The sequence below is a fragment of the Taeniopygia guttata genome, chromosome 2, assembly GCF_048771995.1.
Source record: "Taeniopygia guttata chromosome 2, bTaeGut7.mat, whole genome shotgun sequence".
Lineage (NCBI taxonomy): Eukaryota > Metazoa > Chordata > Aves > Passeriformes > Estrildidae > Taeniopygia > Taeniopygia guttata.
This window is the reverse complement of record NC_133026.1, coordinates 30568287-30586949: the sequence shown is the minus strand read 5'-3', so window position 1 is coordinate 30586949 and position 18663 is coordinate 30568287. Positions and strand designations below refer to the sequence as shown.

Below are 18663 nucleotides of genomic sequence, written 5' to 3'. Positions count from 1 at the left end.
AGTGTATACTCCAGGTGCTAGCATGACAGAAATGGACCAAGAAACAGATACATACCTAGAAATGCAAGCATCACTGTTGTGCAACCATGTTTGTTAGGTTCCCATGGAGACTTGTGTTGCCCCTGTTAAAAGCCGCTACTCACTCCTTTCCTGCAGGCATTAAAAACACCTATTACAGACATACAAACACTCAATCAAACACCTTTGGTAATAACTCAGGCATATTAATATGCCAGTGATAGCTGCCTTCAGTAGCATGCTTTTGTTTCCATAATAAGTCCCTGTGGGAGAGGTAGGCATCCTCAGATTCTGGACATTTAAATTCCAAGTCCTCTGGATTTCTTATTCACAGATGAGTGCAATAAATAGAGAACTATTTCTGTTTAAGTAGGTTTTGGTCAGGCTCCTGACATGCTGCATACTGCATGAACAATAAATTCTAACTAAAAGTCATGAACACTTATTCTAACTAAAACTTCGCTCTTGTAAAACCTATTTCCAGTCCACTAGCCCGTGGAATGTAAAGGAGCTGTTTGGATATGAGTCTCCTACAAAGCTAAGGGATTTTTGTTGATCATAGTAAAAGCCCTTAAGAACATGTATGCAGACAGGATGGGATGATGTGCTCTAGAGGTCCTGCAGAAAGCAGCAGTTTAATTAAGGTTCTTTTCCACATGCTTTCATTCTGCTCTGGTTCATTGATTTACCTTGTCTGTGTGTTCCCATTTTGAAGATCAGTTTATATAGTTGCTTTCTTCTTGTTCCTTTTTACTGTTCACAACATTTTTCACTAGCTTTGAGTCAACTTTCTTTCCTCCTTGTCATTAATTGAATCAACAGACTTCTTTAAGGTTCTATCCCTCTATCCAAACTTGGTACAAAATACGATTTGAGATTTAGATTAATTAGCACCTTCTGCAACAAAATAAATAGTAGCATTAGGCAAAGCTGCTCTGATGAAAACAGATTTTTTGACTCTAGTTCTTTTAACTGCTATTTCACTGCCTGAGCAAAAGTTTGATTGTCTCTTTTGGTAGATATTAAAACAGAATGAAAGTAAGAAAAAATGACCTCTATTCCAGGACTATAAAAATTGACAGAAGATTTATCTATAAGCAGCTTGTTTTTGTAGGTAAAATTCACACAGATGAGCTCTTAACTTAAATTCATAGGGTCTGCTTATTTCTTTAAGCCACAGCTTTTATTAGTTATTATTGGTGCCAGGTACCTAGAGAGAAAATGGAACTTTCCCCTCATGATTGTTTTAGAGGCAGAATAACTGACTAGGAACAAACCACTCCAGCTCTACTGCCGCAGAGCTTCTGAGTTCTTGGAGGAATAACTTTGGAGCAGTTAACATAGTCATCCACAGTGGAAAAAGAAACATACTCATAAACCCAAAAAACCAGGGCAGCTCTCCTAGTCTCAACGGGTGGTAGCAGGAGGTGGTTCTAAAAGGAAGTAAAATGCTTTAGTTTATTGCAAGACTCCTTTTAATTTCATGCTAAACTGGGATGGACATGTATACCTAACTGAGGCTGCAGGGATCTACATTTAGAACAATCTTTGATGAAAGGAAACTGAATCCCAAGATCAGTGAAGTCAATGGCAACATTCCCGCTGACTTCAATGGGAACAGGAGGTAGCCCAAAGTCATTAGAGAATTACTAAGAAGCTAAATTTATTTAAATGCAGATATTACAAACTTCTGTTTGAGATGGCTTTTCATAGAAGAGATTCCAGTAATAGTAAGAGCTGACTTTGATATTTCCATTCTAGCAAAAGTATTAGACAGCTACTCAGCTCAAAATGTGCTTAAGTCATTAAAAAAAACCAGGATACCACACCCAGTTTATAAAGTACAGATTCTTAATGAAGCCACTTTTTAAAGAGCTCAGACTGATTTTCACAGACAGGACTAGTTGCTAGAAAGCACAGGCTTGAATCTAGAGATTTTTCTTGCAAAATGTATATTTAAAAGTCAGAAGACAGTAGAGTCAAAATTTCTAATTAATAGACTATTGTCAAGATTAAAAGTAGCAACAGTTCAGAATTCTGTGTCCCTGAAAGGATGGACAGCTTAGCCCCTCACTCTTTCCATAGGTGCAAAAGCCACAGTATGTGAGTGGGTGCCTAGAGAACCCATTTTTAGTTTGACATATAACCCTGCTGGTGGTGAACCACCATCAGTGGTTGATAACTGATAAATAGTCCATAAATAGTTCAATAGATAGTAACACTCTTGGAAGAGTAGGACTGCTTCCTGAAAAGATGTCACAAGGACGTCTACACAACCCCCAGAAACAGCTCCTTTCTGGGCTTCAGGGCTTTTGTTTAGCTTTTCAATTTTTCATATATTTCCCCAGCCAAAGCATAGATTAAAGTAATTTCAGGACTGCAATTTGAGGGATGCCATAACACTAAATTACACCCACTTAAATAATTACGTCTCTTTAGCTACAAATGATAAAATAAACGTATCATGTTTAGTGTGCACACTTAGCATGAAGTCATATAGTAGTTTACATGCAAAGCCTTTCCCAAAGTAGCAGAGGGAAAAAAGTCCTTCTGGAAATCTTTACTATTACACTAACATAGTTGATTGTGGGAAACAATAACTCAAATGAGCCAAAGGTTATAGTAGTAAAATAAATTTAGTCAAATGGGAATAAAAGCTGCATCTAGAAGGACAAGTTTCAATCTGAATACTTTATTTTAATTATTAACATCAATTAATTGTTAACATGGCACTTAAATTATTGTCTTGTGTTAGCTCAACAAACTTCATTTCATATACTTGCCCTCTCAGAACATACACACCTAATGAAACTTTATTTTTAGTGTCCTTATTCAAGTGGGCTACAACAAAACAGAAAACAAGTGAGATAAGGGGGAAGTAGACGCTGTAGCAGGAGGTAAGAAAGAGAACAATTGGGCAGCCAAAAAAAAGGTTACTCAACAACAGGGAGTGAGGACTTCCTAACACTTGATTATTTGGTCCAAGGATAGCAAAGAATATTTTTACTCTTATAAGAACTAACCAAAACACCATCAAAAGTCTCACTTGTTGTTGTTTTAATCTACAGCACAGAATATATTTGTTCCTGGCTCTCCTGTGTCTCCAGTCCTTGGAGGATACCAGCTGTAGTTGTATTTATCCCTGAAGCCAGAGCCTTTTTGTCCAGATTGCTGTTGCTCACACTTTGGGGTTTGCACGCCCAGGTGGCTGCACATATCATCACAAATAACTCTCTTGTTCCTCTCTGGCTGCTGCTCTCCTGTCTGCTTTGTAAAACATATTTGAAGATATATTAGAAAACAAAGGGAAGAGAACACTGGAAGAGGATTGATTGATCCTTGGGAACAGTTCACTCCCCTGGCATATTGCAGTGCTAGAGATATATCACAGTTTAAATGTGGCTCTGCATTTGGATCTGGATCCCAATTGGGCCAAAATCTAATTTACATAAGTATTTGTGTTGGGTCATTTTAGTGGTAGACTTTTTTGCTGAAATTTAGGAGGAAAACTTGAGTCCGTTTCCTCAAGACTGCCTTTGGCTTTTACAGTGCTAGTCTGGAGCAACATCCTGATTCAGGACCCATAGCCCCAGGTAACTGACTGAAACCTATGCCAATCCACAGGGCCCATTATGCCAGATTTTCTCCAAGCATATCTCCAGGATCAGGCCATGCACAAAACCATCTGGAGCAACATGCTTCTATCTTTTCTTCTATGCTTAGGTCAGCAAGGGTTTGAGAAATATACAGCTCTGTTCCTTGCCTGGAGGGGAACAACAAGTCAAAGCAGACGTGAGAAAACTGAAATTTGGGGGCACTAAGGGTAGCTTCAATTTACATGTTGCTTAAATGCATGCTGCTTAATTGTCATCGGGAGAGTGAGAGAGGGCTCAGGCATGGCCGTGTGGCTCAGTGGTTACACGCTGCCCCAGGAGGCAGGGGTGCAGTGCCACAGCAAGCAGGGTACGGCTATTAACAGCAGCTGCGGAGCTGACAGGACTATCGGACACCATCAGCAGCTGACAGGGTACTGGGGAATACATTTCATCCTGGGAATAACCACATGGCCATGTTTCCCAAACCAAGTGAAAAAACAATACGAACAAAAAAAGGCTAAATATTTCCCTTTGTTCCCTTTCCACGACGTTTTAAACTCTTGGATTTGAAAAAGAAAAGATAAAGAAATTTGTTCTGAAGAAGAATGAAAACAGCTTTTGAAAAAGTCTGCCTAGCTCTGCTTAATGTTCTGGAGACAAGGTTCTCTGCAGGAATGGGAGTGACTGGGCTGGAGAAGAAGGGACACATCTACCAAACCAAGCAGACTGCATGTGAACATGCCTAAAATTGCCACTGGCATGACTTCCCAGGAAAATGGTGGAATGTCCAAACCATGGGTACACAGGAGAGAGATGCAGACTCAGCAGAAAACCCTTTGTGGTGCACGAGCAAGGTGACATCCTCTGAAAATACCTCCCCTGATGATCATAAGAGAGCTTGGGCAGCAGAGGACCCGAGGAGCTGGCAGTCAGCAGGGATTCAGGCAATGGTGATGCTGGATTCAAGGAGGAAGGTCTTTGCAACGCTGATGTCCTGCAACCAATTAAAACATCATCTAAAATCATGGTCTTGAAGAAAATGTCATAAATGCCTAAAGTATAGTTAACATAGGATTTTAAAGAAGATAGTGTTGCAGCTATAAAAATCTATATTTGGCACATAATTCAGGGCATCTTATCTGTTCTCTTCAGTGAACTTCACAGAGTCTTCTGTGATTAACAGCATCTCCAGGTACAGAGAAAGTATTACTATATTTTGTAACTGGTGAACAATGAACAAAGAAATATTAATCATAATTTTTTTTTTTTTGCAGTTCATCACCATCAAAGGGATATACTGAACCCTTATTTTAACAATAGCCTGACTGCTTTTACAGGTAGTATCCCTCAATAATCATCATTAGTTACATTTTTAGATTCATTACTTCAGTCAGCTTAATACCATTATATCTACTGTAAAAAAGTATCTTGGATAGTATACAGACACCTTCCAGACCTCACACAGGTTTGCTTCTGCTGTGAGTCAGGGATATAGATGCTGGAAATAGATGCTAGATACAGATAGTATAGGCATGGACACAACTGAAAAGAGGAGCTCGAGGAAATATATCTCAGCATCAGAAAATATACTGCATGTGTTTCAAATCTTATCTTTCTTATGAAGTCAGTCTACTGTCCCTCATATGTACATTAATTTAGTCTAAAAGCCTGCAAAGAGAAGAGACGTGCTGCTGCCAGCATTCCTGACAGGGTCCCAGCCATGTCAGGATTACCTGACTTCCTGCACAGTAACTCTCACAGGCTGCTGCCAGGAAGGTCAGCATTAGCACACTGCTATGGGGAGTCTGCACAGTTATTGCTGTGTGCAAAGGAAAAGGGATAGCCAGTGTGACCAATGTATGACACGTTTGCCTGACCTAGCACACCTCCTTTAGCAAAGGTTGTGTCACCTATGAAGTCAGGTTGTGAATTCCATGAAGTCAGGCGTGGAATTGCCATCATACCGGGTAGTATCTCCTGGAGCATATTTTCCTTTCAATTTCTAGACATAGTTTACAATGTCCTTAAAATACCTTTCATGGAGACATATGTGGAATACCTGGAGGTGATAGGTAATACATAGCTGGGTTAATTCCTCCTATATAATGCCTCACTTCTTCATTTTGTTTGAACCAAAGATGGGTATGTAAGGTTGGAGCTCAGCAGACATATTTTGCTGTGATCTGATTTTAAATTTCTTTTGAGCTGCTCAGATACTAGCTGCTGTTCATATCACAGTTCATGATCCATCAGTGGGGGTAACTGTGGAGTTTTTTTCTAGTCCTTTCCCACTCACATCTAGGATTTACAGTGTGTGAGGCTGGGCTTAGGTTTTTTTTCTTAGATTTTTTTGGAGGGTTCTCTCCAGCAGTTTATTCTAATTCTGCAAAGGGATAAAGGATGTCCCAGACCATTTTGAATCATGTCCTACTGCTCTATAAACTTTGATGGTCCTAGCGCCATGGATCCTATGGGGACACAGTGCATAGCATCCATGCAAGTCTCATTATGCTTGAAATATGGCCACACTTGTTTTCATCTTCTTGGTTTCCCATAGGTAAGAGCATGTATTCTGAGCATAACACCTTAGACTTCCTAAGAGAGTTTTAAATGAAGATGAAATCTAAATTTACAGCTAAACAACAGATATTTTGTGACACCTACATTCTTCCTTCATGCATTCATGAAGATGCTTGAACAATTGTATATAGGAGGATGTAACAAAATATACCTTAAAAAGTCATTAACACTGCTCAGAGGAATTCTAAGTAGGCAGAAAATTTAAGCAGATTTGAGAAACCTCTTGTTGAAGCAGGTTTTTACAACCCAGCTTGAAATGTGGCATAGGGCTTTGCTTTATATTTATTTGTGAGGGCTTGGTGCATGCTGTTCTCACCTGTCCATTCACTGAATCCCTGTTGCTTGGTAATAAGAACCACAACATCTTATGCTTACAAACATTGCAAGTCTTGAAATAATTTCTTTCCAAATTCCATGAAGCTTCATCTAAAATGGTTCAGCAGTTATCCCTTACACAAGTGCAGTCTTTATTGACTTTTTTTTTGTTTTTGCAATCTACATTCAAAATCACACCAGCCAGCACATTTAGTAGAGTAAAGAAAAGGTGTAGTTCCTGTGCATAGATTGTTCTACAACCCAAGCAGTTCTCTGTTTTTTGAAGGTCATTTAAAAATGAGGAGTGAATAAGAGAAGTAAAAACACAAAGAAACTACAGGATGTGATTCATAAAAATCCCACATCTCCTCTATATGATCATACAGACTTCTTTGAAAAAATAAATAAAAGGTTTTGTTGTTTAGTGAGGTTCCAGTAAGTAACACACATGCCAGAGAACAAGCAAGCTCAAAACAATGAGCTAAAATTAGAAGAGGCAGATTCAGCATCTGAAGTCACAAATACACACACACTAACTTTATAATGTGAAGGCATCTGGAAGAAATATAGTCACATGGACAGTCTGGGTGCTGGCAAAAGGACTGTAGCTCTGGAGATTTTTCCGTCAGCTACAAGCTCTTTGTGGGTGCTCAAACAACACTTTTAAACCTATCTGTGAAAAGAGGCAATGACTGGCCTGCTTCTGTGGCTGTTGTGAATATGAAACCCTGGGTGTTTACAAGGATCTTGGATTTTTGTGTTGAGTGCCACTGAAATAAAATTATTTCTTCAAACCACTCAGCTGTAAAAAGTGCTCAAAAGTAATTCACTTTGAGCCATTTTGCTATTCAGAGTAGGTCTATTTCCGACTGAAATGGAAGACAATGAGACATGGCATACACTAGTACTGACCATTTGTCAGTACTTCAGTATCAATAAAACTTCTTTTCTCACAGATTTTATTCCTAACTTTAAAAAAAAAAAAAAAAAAGTTCTGCACCGCAGATGCTTGCGTGGTGAATTCTCTTGCATGGTCAATTCTCAGCAGACCTTACAAGCTCAATCAATAAACCACTTACATTCCCACAGAAATCATAGAAGACATGTTCAGAAGCAGCAAGAAGCAAGTTCTACTAAGAGCCTGTGACCAGGACTGCTCTTCTATGATGTGCCATCACCAGAGAATGAGTTACTTACATCTGCAGTGGAGAAAAGGACAGCAACCATGGCTACTGACAAATCTTGGTATTACAAAGGGGATTCAGGAGGAGTTGTCTGATGCCACTCTAGATTTACATTTCTGGTTCAGATACAGGCTCTAAAGGAGATAACATGAGCTATCATAGATCAATGAAACTGTGAAAGATTTCATCGCAAGACACCCCCTACACTGTGATGATGCTTCTTATGAAATAATTTGCTGGACATTTTTAAGGAGAACTGGAGCACACATATTCATTTTTGAAGTTTTTCAGCACTTCTTGCTTTTTACAGATGTTGCTGAAGCTGCTAAACTATGTACTCAACTTCCAGTACAAACACCCACTCCAGGCAGTAGCTCAAAAGGAGCCAGGATTGGTTCCTTCTGGCTCAGGTGGCAGAGACAGAACTGCTACACATCACATGTAGTGACAGACAATACACATTTACATTTCAGCTGACATAATATATATTTCTATAACACGGTTTTGAAGGGAGAAGGAGAGGCAGCTGAGAATTAGAGAAATTAAGTGCAGGATTATTTATGGGTTTGTTTTCTAAGAATCAGTTGCTATTTTTCCTGCTGTATTCAGTAGGTTGAATAAAGAATTGTCTATTTTATCCCTGCTTGTAGGTCAAATTTAACAAGACTAAATTAATTATAGACTAGACTCTAGATTATCTACAGATGTTCCAATGAGGTTTTAAGACTAGATTACCTAAATTACAGAGAAAAATATTAGACTTTCAGTGGGGTGTGTTGCTTAACACAGCCAAAGTTGAAGAGCAGAATTTAGACAATGAATAGAAAGTTGAGAAGAGAGTATTACAAATTATGGCAATTATCCTCCTACTCTTTGTTCCTATGTAGAGTCTGGTGGAATTGCATGCAGTTAGGCTGGGCCTCTGTCACAGCTAGTGTAGATACCCTGAATATGGAAATATGGAATATGCTTTTACCCTGATTGTTTGATTGATTGGTATTTTGTTGATAACAACTAATAAATTTATCACAGATTACTTTTTAATTAAATTAGATAGCTAAAGAATGATGCAGTCAAATGTTATAACCATCTGAATGGTGTAAAATTATGTTGTTTGTATATAAAATATACCACAGGGGAGGTAATTTAGGATCTTACCAGGATCGTTCTATTCAGTTATTAACAATCTATGAAGACATTCTTGTGACAGCCATTAACAGGCTGGGTATTTTTCAGCGATATGTGGACAGAGAAGTTCAGCCAGAAGCAGCATACAAGCTAAGAATATAAATTTTGCACAAAATCTTGGATCCATGCCCTTATTCATCTTCTAGTAAAGTACAGAATATAATTTTGGGGTTTTGTTGAACCTGTTCCCTTTTACAGGCAATCTCAGAAAAGGAATTATGAACAAGAATTGTGAAACCCTACTTTACAAGTCTCCAGGAGGCCTGTATGAATAAAGTACTGTACCTGCACACTGTGTCAGCAAAGGTAAAAACTAAAATTTCCTTTTTAAAAGAAACAAACAAAAAGTATTTCTAGCACACTGAAACCAAACTCCATAATTTTAATGTCCTTCTCCTTTCTCCAAGGAAAAGAGAAGGAAACAAGGGAGAAGAGCAGTGGCTCAGCACAATACTCACTCAGATTTATCTCACTATTTACCCCTTCTGACAAAGAGCCATCCAACTCTTGCTACTCTTTTTAAAGCTTCCAGTGGAAAGAAATATTTTTCCTGGGGAGGAGGGTCTCCAGGGGAAGCAGTGAAAAAACATGAGAGGAAGAATCTGAAAGAATTCACTCCCACCCATTTACAGGAGATTCCTAGAAGCATTTTTAGTATGACTGTTTAAAAAAAAACCACTCCACTTCTCAAAGGCAAGGTCAAATCTGGCAGGTTGATTTTAAAGCAGCAATGGTGTCTAGCTGGAATCTCTCACAAGGTTGGAATGTTAGAAGTAGACCCAGGAGAGAGGTTTTAATGTACAAAATGCAGGTGAGGCAGCCAGAAAGACATAATGAATGCAATTTATCCCAGGGTTCTGCAATTTATCACAATGGAATCACAGGAAACAAGCAAAACAGAGAAGTAGATAGACTGGATAGATTGAGATTCTCTGTGCATGGAACTTTGAAATATGCCAAGGAGATTACATGTTACATGTTCAGATTTTCAAACAGTATTTTATTGATGGAATAGAGCTGTGTGTTTGTAGGTTTGGGGTCCTTTTCCCCAGAAAAGGAAAAGATGTCTTATTCTGAAGAGTGAAAAAAAAATTAAAATTATAGGATGCTGTTTTTCTTCACTTTGGTTTTAATCCCCTTCTGGAGCAGTGCTGGATACGTGCCAGGAGGTTTCCATGTGCAAACAAAGAGCCTGTACTTCCCAGCTACCCTCCTCTCTGCTCAGTTTTCAAGTTCAGGTGCAGGAAGGTCCATGCACAGAAGCACCTTCAATCTGTGAGCTACTTTTGACAATGTGCAAGTGATCAAAATATGCTCACAGCAAACACACTCCTTGCTCACTCTCCTGCTGTTGTGGGTGCCTTTCCCAAAACAGGTCTGTTCTATCAAGGTAACAGCTCTGAGTTTTACAGCAGCAGCACTGCAGCAATACCGCGACCCAGAGCATTGCTGCAGAGTGCTGGGTATTCCCCACCGCCCACAAAGCAGGGGCCTTGCAGCTTTCCAAACAGTGCATGTACTATTTAAATTGCTTCACTGGGAGGAGAATTATGTGTTCTGCAATGCCTCAGGACAATGAGCCAAAGGAACTATAGAATATGAGCTTGGTGTTAGAGCTGGAGCTCTGCAATGCTCTGCTTTGTGTGTGTTTTAGCCTGCTATGTAACATTACTTTTACATTAACATTTGTGGTTCCTTTTTTATGCGCTCCAGCTTCACCATGCTTCACCCTTTATATTTTAACAGTCAGAATCCTATGATCCAACCAGGGTGGCATGTTCAAAGCTCCACTTCTTTTTGACACTGATTAAAAAATAAAACAGGCAAAAAAAAAAAAAAACTCCTCAGAGTATTGAACTAGCTTACTTCAAATAGCTTTTATTAACACTAGGACAAGACTATAGCCAAAGAATTATACAAAACACAAAACAAAAGGGATTTTAACAACTTGGTTGAAGACTATTTCACGCCAATCCAATGCTCATATATCTACAATCAACAAAGTTCTGGAGCACAATATTACTTAACATTACTCATTGGATACTTGCAGATACAAAAATGTATCGGGAGTAATAACAATGGTTCCTTTTACTCTTACGGAAATTTTACTATTGACCTTTAAAAATGTTGCCCTTTGGGTCAGTCTCACTGATGCTTTATCCCTTAGAATCTGCTCTGCTTGGAAAGACAAATTACAGATAAACTTTCACAACTCTGAGCAAAAGGACTGGTTTTTATCATGGAAACAGATAGCAACATCAATTTCCTATGAAAAAAATAGACATTTCAGCTGCGCATCCCTAGACCAAAAATTCAGTCTTGTAAAAACCCATGGCAGTAAGCTTGCTTTGAAAGCCTTAGTTATGACTTCACCAGGTATTGCTTTATGCTTTCCTACTGCATCCTAACTTGGAATAGTAAGCCAATCATGACATTTAAAATAGCAGTAAATGAAGCAGCAAGAGACATGAGTATGAACCTGTTCCCCTCACATGTGACGTATACATGCTCAGGAATCCAGTAGTACAGATCCAGCAGAGTCAATATTCTTCCAGACAGATTTTTCTAGAGGCAGAACTGGCACTTTGTATCAGAAAAAGGTATGTGAGGGCATGTTCAGATCTTTTACCTGGGCAAAATATACAGTTTTGTGCAGCTGAGTGCAGAGTTTGGCTTCCTCCTCTAGCTGCCTCCCAATTACCTAAAGCCTGTTAGAGGGATTTAAGCGGTCTTTGAATCAGGACATCCCATGGCTCTATTACTGCAAATGTGCCTCTGGCCATGCAGGCAGACCATCAAAAGGGGGAATGTGTGGTGATCTTGGCACAGAATTCCTCTGCCCACACAGTACCACACAGTGCCACTGCTTGCATGCATCACTTGTCTTTAGACCATATCCACAGAAGCTTGTCTTTGTCACAAATCACAGCCCTAATAAATGACAGCCCAGCTCACAGTGTGCTAATTGATATCCAAAGAGCAGCATCTTTGATGGTGCAGAACAATTTATATTTTGCTGTAATCTATGCTAACATGCTGAACCACAGAGCATGGCACTGGAGCAGTGTGAAGGATTGTGCAGAAGAGACGTAACTGAGAGTTGTTGGAACATTCATCCTTTTTGGTCTTCACTTTCTGGAGTGTGTGATTTACTAGCGATTAGAACTGAGCTAGTAACAAGATCTCATGGGACTAAACCCTTTTGGATCAAGTGAAAAAATGACATTGTTAAAATCAAAATGGGCTTCTTTTGAGGTTAGAGAGGAATGTAAGTTTCACAATTTCTTTTTTAAACAGTCAGCAGACAGCCAGCTAAATAGTACTCTTAAAATACTGCTGCAGTTTGGATCCGTTACAAAAATGAAGCATTTAATTGCTGCGGGAAGTGACAAAGATAAGCTATTCTCATTCCCACACCAAGGGCAGGGGAATCTGTCAGAAAACAGACTTCTTTCAGATAGTTACAAGGGTGTTACAAGGGTGAATTCAACTACAGGTACAAAAACAAAGCAAGTGACATGACAAAGAAAGACCTGAAATGATAATTTAGAACCCAGACTCCTTCAAATCCAGGATAAAAAGCAAGTAGCAGAAACTTGATTTAAGAGAGAACCTTTTCTGTGGCAGGTTCCACACACCACATCCCCCCTCCCCAGGTACATATTCTGTTTTACTTCCACATGGAGTCTGTAAAAAAAAAAGTACAATGGTTCACAAAGCTCTATTGTGACCTTTAAAAATAAAACAACCATGAACTGCTATGCTTCTGGAAAGGCCACTACTGAGGAAAAGAAAAATTCCCCTATCAGTCATGTTACGAAGTGGCTGTGGGCAAAACATTCCTTGGGCAAATGCACAGTAAACACATCAGCACACATGGTGGCGGCTGCTGCTGCTGCTGCTGCTGTTACTCAGGAGAGAAAATAGCCAAGCCAGGTTCACATCTGCATGAGTTTGGGCATGCTGGTGGGACAGAGGTGGCATTTCCCAAAGAATAAGTGCTTGCTGAGCACCTCCTTGCCCCTGCAAGCTAAGAGGAGTTCGTTGTTTTACAGCCATCAGTGCCTTTGGAAAAGTTCCCTCTAATTCTTTGTCCCAGACACATTGCCCTGAAAGTGTCCTGCTGTCTGTCTACAAAAATTAGTCAGTCTCTACATTCTTGTTCTCTACAGGACCTCTGGTGTTGGCTGCAGCAAAACCTTTCTAATATTTCATCTCCGGTTATGACTCTCAGCTTTTCAGAGGCTGCATTTAGATAAGACACCAACTAAAATACCACATACTCTAGAGAAGAGTTTGTTTTGCCACTTATATTCAGCCTGCAGCATGTTGTTGACTTTTTTGCAAAGTAAAGGCATAGTCATCTTTATTTGCGTAACATTTTCCATATCTTTTATGATATTTATTTAAGATAGCTAAATCTTACTTTTCTCAAATTCACTTACTTGGAATTAGTTGCTTCATTTGCACTGAAATAAAAATTATGAAGGTTAAAAAAAGGGAATAATTCTGTCATCTTTACACTGGCAAAATTCCCATGAACTTTGATTACCCACTAGAAATGTTGCCTGAAAAGAGATCATATAATCAAGCTGCAAATTATATTAAAACCAAATGAGAATAAGCAGAATTCCTCCACAGAGTCTAAAAACGAAGCGCAAGACACTTGTGAAAATTTCAGCAGTTCTGAGATTTGCTGTTCATCGCTGTTCTTACTCCAGCCGAGGTAAGAGCCTTAAGCTAGATAAAAATCATTATTTTCTTGATCTCCTGAGTCATGTCTCTTTTTAGGTTTCAGTTTGTACTATGAACTGAAGGATCTAAGAATACAAGAAAAGTACAAGAAAAGCATAATAATACAAGAAAAGCTCAACTGAGCTTAATACTTTGTTCCTAATGCTAGAGAAGAAAGTGAACTGGAGCAAGCATGTTACTGGAAGTCGCTGCTGAGGCATCTCTTTCTGGTGGTCGGTGACTGGTGCAGGGGCAGAGTGCAAATTATTTCAGGATTCCCCCACGAGGCAAAGATGTGCTGCCAATGGCAATGGCAGCCTGGGGCGGAGGTACCGTGGGATGTCCTCCTGCCTGCCTGCAGCCCTCCCAGCACCAGGACCAGGCAAAGGGTCACCCTGGGTCTGAGTGCTCCCTGCTGCCTCCTCAACTTCACCTTCCCCATGGAATCACACACAGAAACCACCCTTACCCCATCTTGTTTATGCATTTCAGCTCAGCTTTAGATGTAATCTAAGCCAGACATATTTTGGCAGCCAACTTGAAATATCTGGGACTGAATTTTCAGAGTTGTCAATCTCTCTAGCCTAGTGGGAAAGGTCTGTGGGAGACATGAGACTTTGATGTCTCCTCAAAAATCGGATTTTTTACATTTGAAACACACAATTCACGCATCTTTCTGAAATTCTTGCAATCTGTTGTTGAATCCAGTTAAAAACTGGGCATTTTTAACAGTGTCTATGTGAATATTTCTCTAGAACTATGACTAAAATTGCTGGAAAATATTTTAACTCCAGTCCATGGGGAGCTATTGACAGTAATAAAAAATACTGTGAGAAGAAAACAGCAGCAAGTGAAACTGCCCTCTCAGAAAGCCCAGGTCTGCTTTGAAGGAAGTGTTGATATTCACCATAAGCCTCAATCATTTCCCAGAGGGCTGTAAGATGCCTAGGAATGACATAATCAAAAAGCAATGGCGTTCTTGACTTAAAGGGGAAAAGAAAAACAGGGCCTGATCCATCTCCCATCGAAATCAAAGAGGACTTTGCTATTGACTTCAGTCAGAACAGAGTTCTGGACACAATCTGTGTGCAGTTTATTAGCACACTTGTCCAAATGATCCTAACTTCAACCAGCAGCATATCTTGATATCTGCCAGGGACTACATCTGTACAAATGTATAAGTGTGAGTTTATAATGTGGTTTAATTCAAATTATTCTGGCATTTTAAAAGCATTTCTAGCTAAAAAAGACAGCTTTAGCTGATTTGCACCCCAGAAGACATACTTTGATTGGAAAAGCTTGTAACTCACGTTTCAGGTTGCAATTCATATACAAGTTCATGCAAGCTAAGGACACAAACAGATTTAGGGTTAATTTTAAAACAATGTTACTATGCACTCAATTAAAATTTTGCAGCCATGATTTCAAAATGTGAAAAGCTCTACAAATTACCCAACTCATCAGCTATAGCCCTTAGTTTCCTTGAAGGGAAATTTCTTTGATGACCATAACAAAATTGCAGTAAATGGCAAGTAAGATTGCCATCAGGAGTCTGCTGAAAATGCAGGAGGACTCCTGATTGCTTTAGTCATGTGAGCAACCCCTTCAGAACAGCCCAGAGTCAGGCAGGCAAGGTGGCTTACACCAGGAGTTAATTTAGCCTGATGGGACTCTTTGCATTACTAAAACGAGCATGGTTTTGGCTTGTAAATGGGGGGTAGAATTTTATTTCACTTTCTGAGGGTAAGAATTTTATTTCCCTTTCTAAGGGGCATACATTCATTTCAGAGTAAACCTTTCAGAATAAAAGTTTACTCCACATTATAGGAAATGACATCCCTTTTTTTAGATTTCCCTTTTCAAAGCATGCCTCAGATTTCTAACTTGTAGCGGAGAGCTTTGGTATAAGTAATAAAAGTCTTTAAAATTAAAATGCTAATCGTAAACAAACCCAAATGCATGAAAGATATAGTCTGACTGCGTAACAAAAGAGAATTATATAATTCTATTTGAGTGAAATCTTTCATCTTTGATTTACAGGTTTGAGTCTGCCTATAACTGAAACCATATTGTTCCATATCTTTCATATCATGGCCTTCCCCAAAATCTTGTTTTAATTAAGGTTCCTTTCAGATTTCAGAATAAAAAGCATGACAGTCTTCACTTATGGCTTTAATATATATCCTTTTTTTTTTTTTCTTTTTTGAATTTGGCAAATACATAAAAAATGAACATCCCTTGCTTTTAAAAGCTGAGCAAGCTATCAAATACTGCAAGCTGAATACTTCAATGTATCTCCGGGGGTTCATTAGGTGAGAAGGTTGTAAACAAAATAAAAGTTACTGTAGCAGAGTTTTTGTTCATTTGAAGTATACTCTTACATACATGCCCCATCTCTCTCTCTCTCTCTCTGACAGTAAGGCAACACGTGTAACAGTTTAAGCGTTCATTTTCAGCTAAAGGCACAACTCTATGTTACGTTCTCAAACATGGAATTAAACAGCTAAAGTCACATTGCAGGGAGATCTTGCTGCACTTCGGGGATCTTAAATAAAGTCTAAACCCTTTGAAGCTTCTTAAGCAACATCAGTTCTCTTGGTGCAGGACTACGTAAAAGAATCAGTCTGTATTCACATCATGACCTGTAAAAAACACTCCCACACAACCTCCACAGAAACACCTGAGCTTCAAATGAGCTGCACGCAGTTACTGAAGGTCGCTGCTTTGGAGTCAGAACGCAGAAACATTTCAGAACAAACTAAAAACACGTTTGAAAAACTATCCATACTTGATCTCTGCTGCACATATGGTGAGCGCTACTGTCAACTACAGAGGGTACAGCACTTTTTCTTAAAGGCAAAAGATCATTTTAGAGAATCGTGAATGTGTGTTTATGATAGAAAAGATTACATGAAATGGGGAGGGATGGCCAGGAATACGGAAGAGAAAATAAAGCACCACCAAGCACAGTACTTCAGGGGATTTATAGTACAGTAAGAAGTGCTTTCCCTTTAGCTAAAATCCCTCATCATAATTTAAACGCTTTTCACTTATTCAGCTAAGAATTCATTACAGGAGGTTAAAAAATGGCACATAAAATAAGGGTGGGTTTTTTTCCTTCATTACACGGAGCAAAGAAAACAAATTCTATTAACAATTTAACACGGTATGAAAAAAATTATCCAGTAAAAAGTGTCAGAAAGTGATTCACGGAGTTCACAGAGTATGTTGCTGGCTGTTGCATTTCTGATATCTATAATCTATCATGTAGAATTTTGCAATACTCTATTTCACAATTTGTGTTGGTGAGTGGGTCAAACAGCATTAAAAAAGCATGCTCTGGGCTCTTTCTCCCAAGTCCATTTTACTGTAACTCTAGAATTGTGGCAGTTACATTTAAGGAATCTTTCAGGCTCTTTCAAGTCCATCCAAAGAACAAGTGAAGCTGCTACTCCGAGTTTTGTGCCCAGTGTTTATGTTCCATCGGATCTGTGCCACCCAAGAAGCAGACAAGACATGTCTGAGGGTGCTTTGGGGGATACACAATGATGTCACCCACAGGAAATATCAGGGAGGACTTGGCACTTCACAAGGCTGGCTCTTCTTCCATGGGCTCACCAGCAGCTCTGTAAAAATAAACAGGCAATCAGAATACGGCACAAGAGTACACAATGACATTGTAGATTTCCATACATAATCAAAGCTGATTTTTCAGCTCTCTCAGATGTTTATTTGTGTTATTCAGCTATCCATAAATAGAGTTTCTTTCCTAGGAAGTATAAACAAATGTCAAGTGGAAAAACATTTTTGATCCAAGCAATCACCGAAAATGTTCCTGTTTATATTAAAATATGTCAGAATATTTTATAACATTTTATCCAGAAATGTACATGCTTTGTGTCAACAGAATCAAATAATTTAATGAAAAAAATAGCTGTGATACTTTTATTTTACAAGCTTTTGCAACTAAAAATACAAGCATTTATTTTTTTCAAGCAGGCCCACACCATTAAAGTAAAATTGTGCACTACTAGCCAATTAGTGTTCCCTCTGAGGTTCTTCTCCAGTCTCCTAGTTTTTGATTTATTGTTTTCATAAACACATTGCCTGACTGCCTGCAAATTTTGAGACTAAATCCTGAACCTGATCAGCAGATTGCTATCAAACAAAAAGGATCTAATAATTATATAAAATCAGGTTATATCTGTACCTTTTATATGGAAACCTTTGGGAAATTTTAGCTTAGGCAAGAGGAGCTCTCTAAGACAACAAATAACAAAATGATGAGGACACATATGCTGAGCTGATGTCAAGTCTTGCAATTCCTCATATCTGTCAAGCTACTACACCTGAGGACTATGATGGCAATTATAAAACGGGAAGCTTCTGAGATCATGGAGACACTTGACTATTGAAGGGCAAAGAATTTGGACAGAAACCATTTTTCATCTCAGTCTGTCAGCCTTGAGAACTACTTTAAAATAGTAACTTCAAACAATTTTGAAATCAGGGGAGAAGAGTAAATGTAAATTAATAAATGAGATGTTTACCAGTTAATTCTTGTAAGCCAGTATAATAACAGACTTCAGTAAAAGACTCCTCAGAAAGTACAAATTCATGAGACCCTATGGAAAAAAAAATTAATGGGGACTTGTTTGGGCTTTGACAGTTTATTCAGCAAGGAAGCCAGAGAATTTTAAATGAATCTGGAATTTATTAAAGTTTTTCCCAATGAAAAAAAATCAGCAGCATGTCTTTAAATTACTTTATACAGGTTATTGCTTTCTGATTTGGAATGAATTTGGAAGTATGTTGAAAAATATGTCAGGTGAATGACATGTGAAAAAGATGATCTTTTTCAGACTAATCACTTTTCAAAGGGTATAGACTCTAAAAGATGATTAATCTATAAATCTCAAATCTTTAGTTCCTCACCACATGGTGGAGGATGTTTCCTATGTACGGCAACCACTGTGGCTCCCTCATTCCTGAGCAGTGAGGTGAAGCCCCCTTGCACTCCCTCTTTTCCCCCTTTTCCTTTGTTCTGG

General features: G+C 38.8%; 1 protein-coding gene across 15 annotated transcripts in view; it reads right to left on the bottom strand.

Moving 5' to 3' along the window:
- Nucleotides 1-10739: 10739 nt before the first annotated feature.
- HDAC9 (histone deacetylase 9) overlaps nt 10740-18663 on the bottom strand; it is a 458175-nt gene continuing 450251 nt past the window's right edge. For all 15 annotated transcript variants that reach the window (XM_032746695.3, XM_032746699.3, XM_032746701.3 and 12 more), the window contains one exon: nt 10740-17241. In XM_032746695.3, coding sequence (XP_032602586.1) covers nt 17202-17241 — 40 coding nt within the window. In that variant the 3' untranslated portion in view covers nt 10740-17201. The remainder of the gene's footprint in view (nt 17242-18663) is intronic.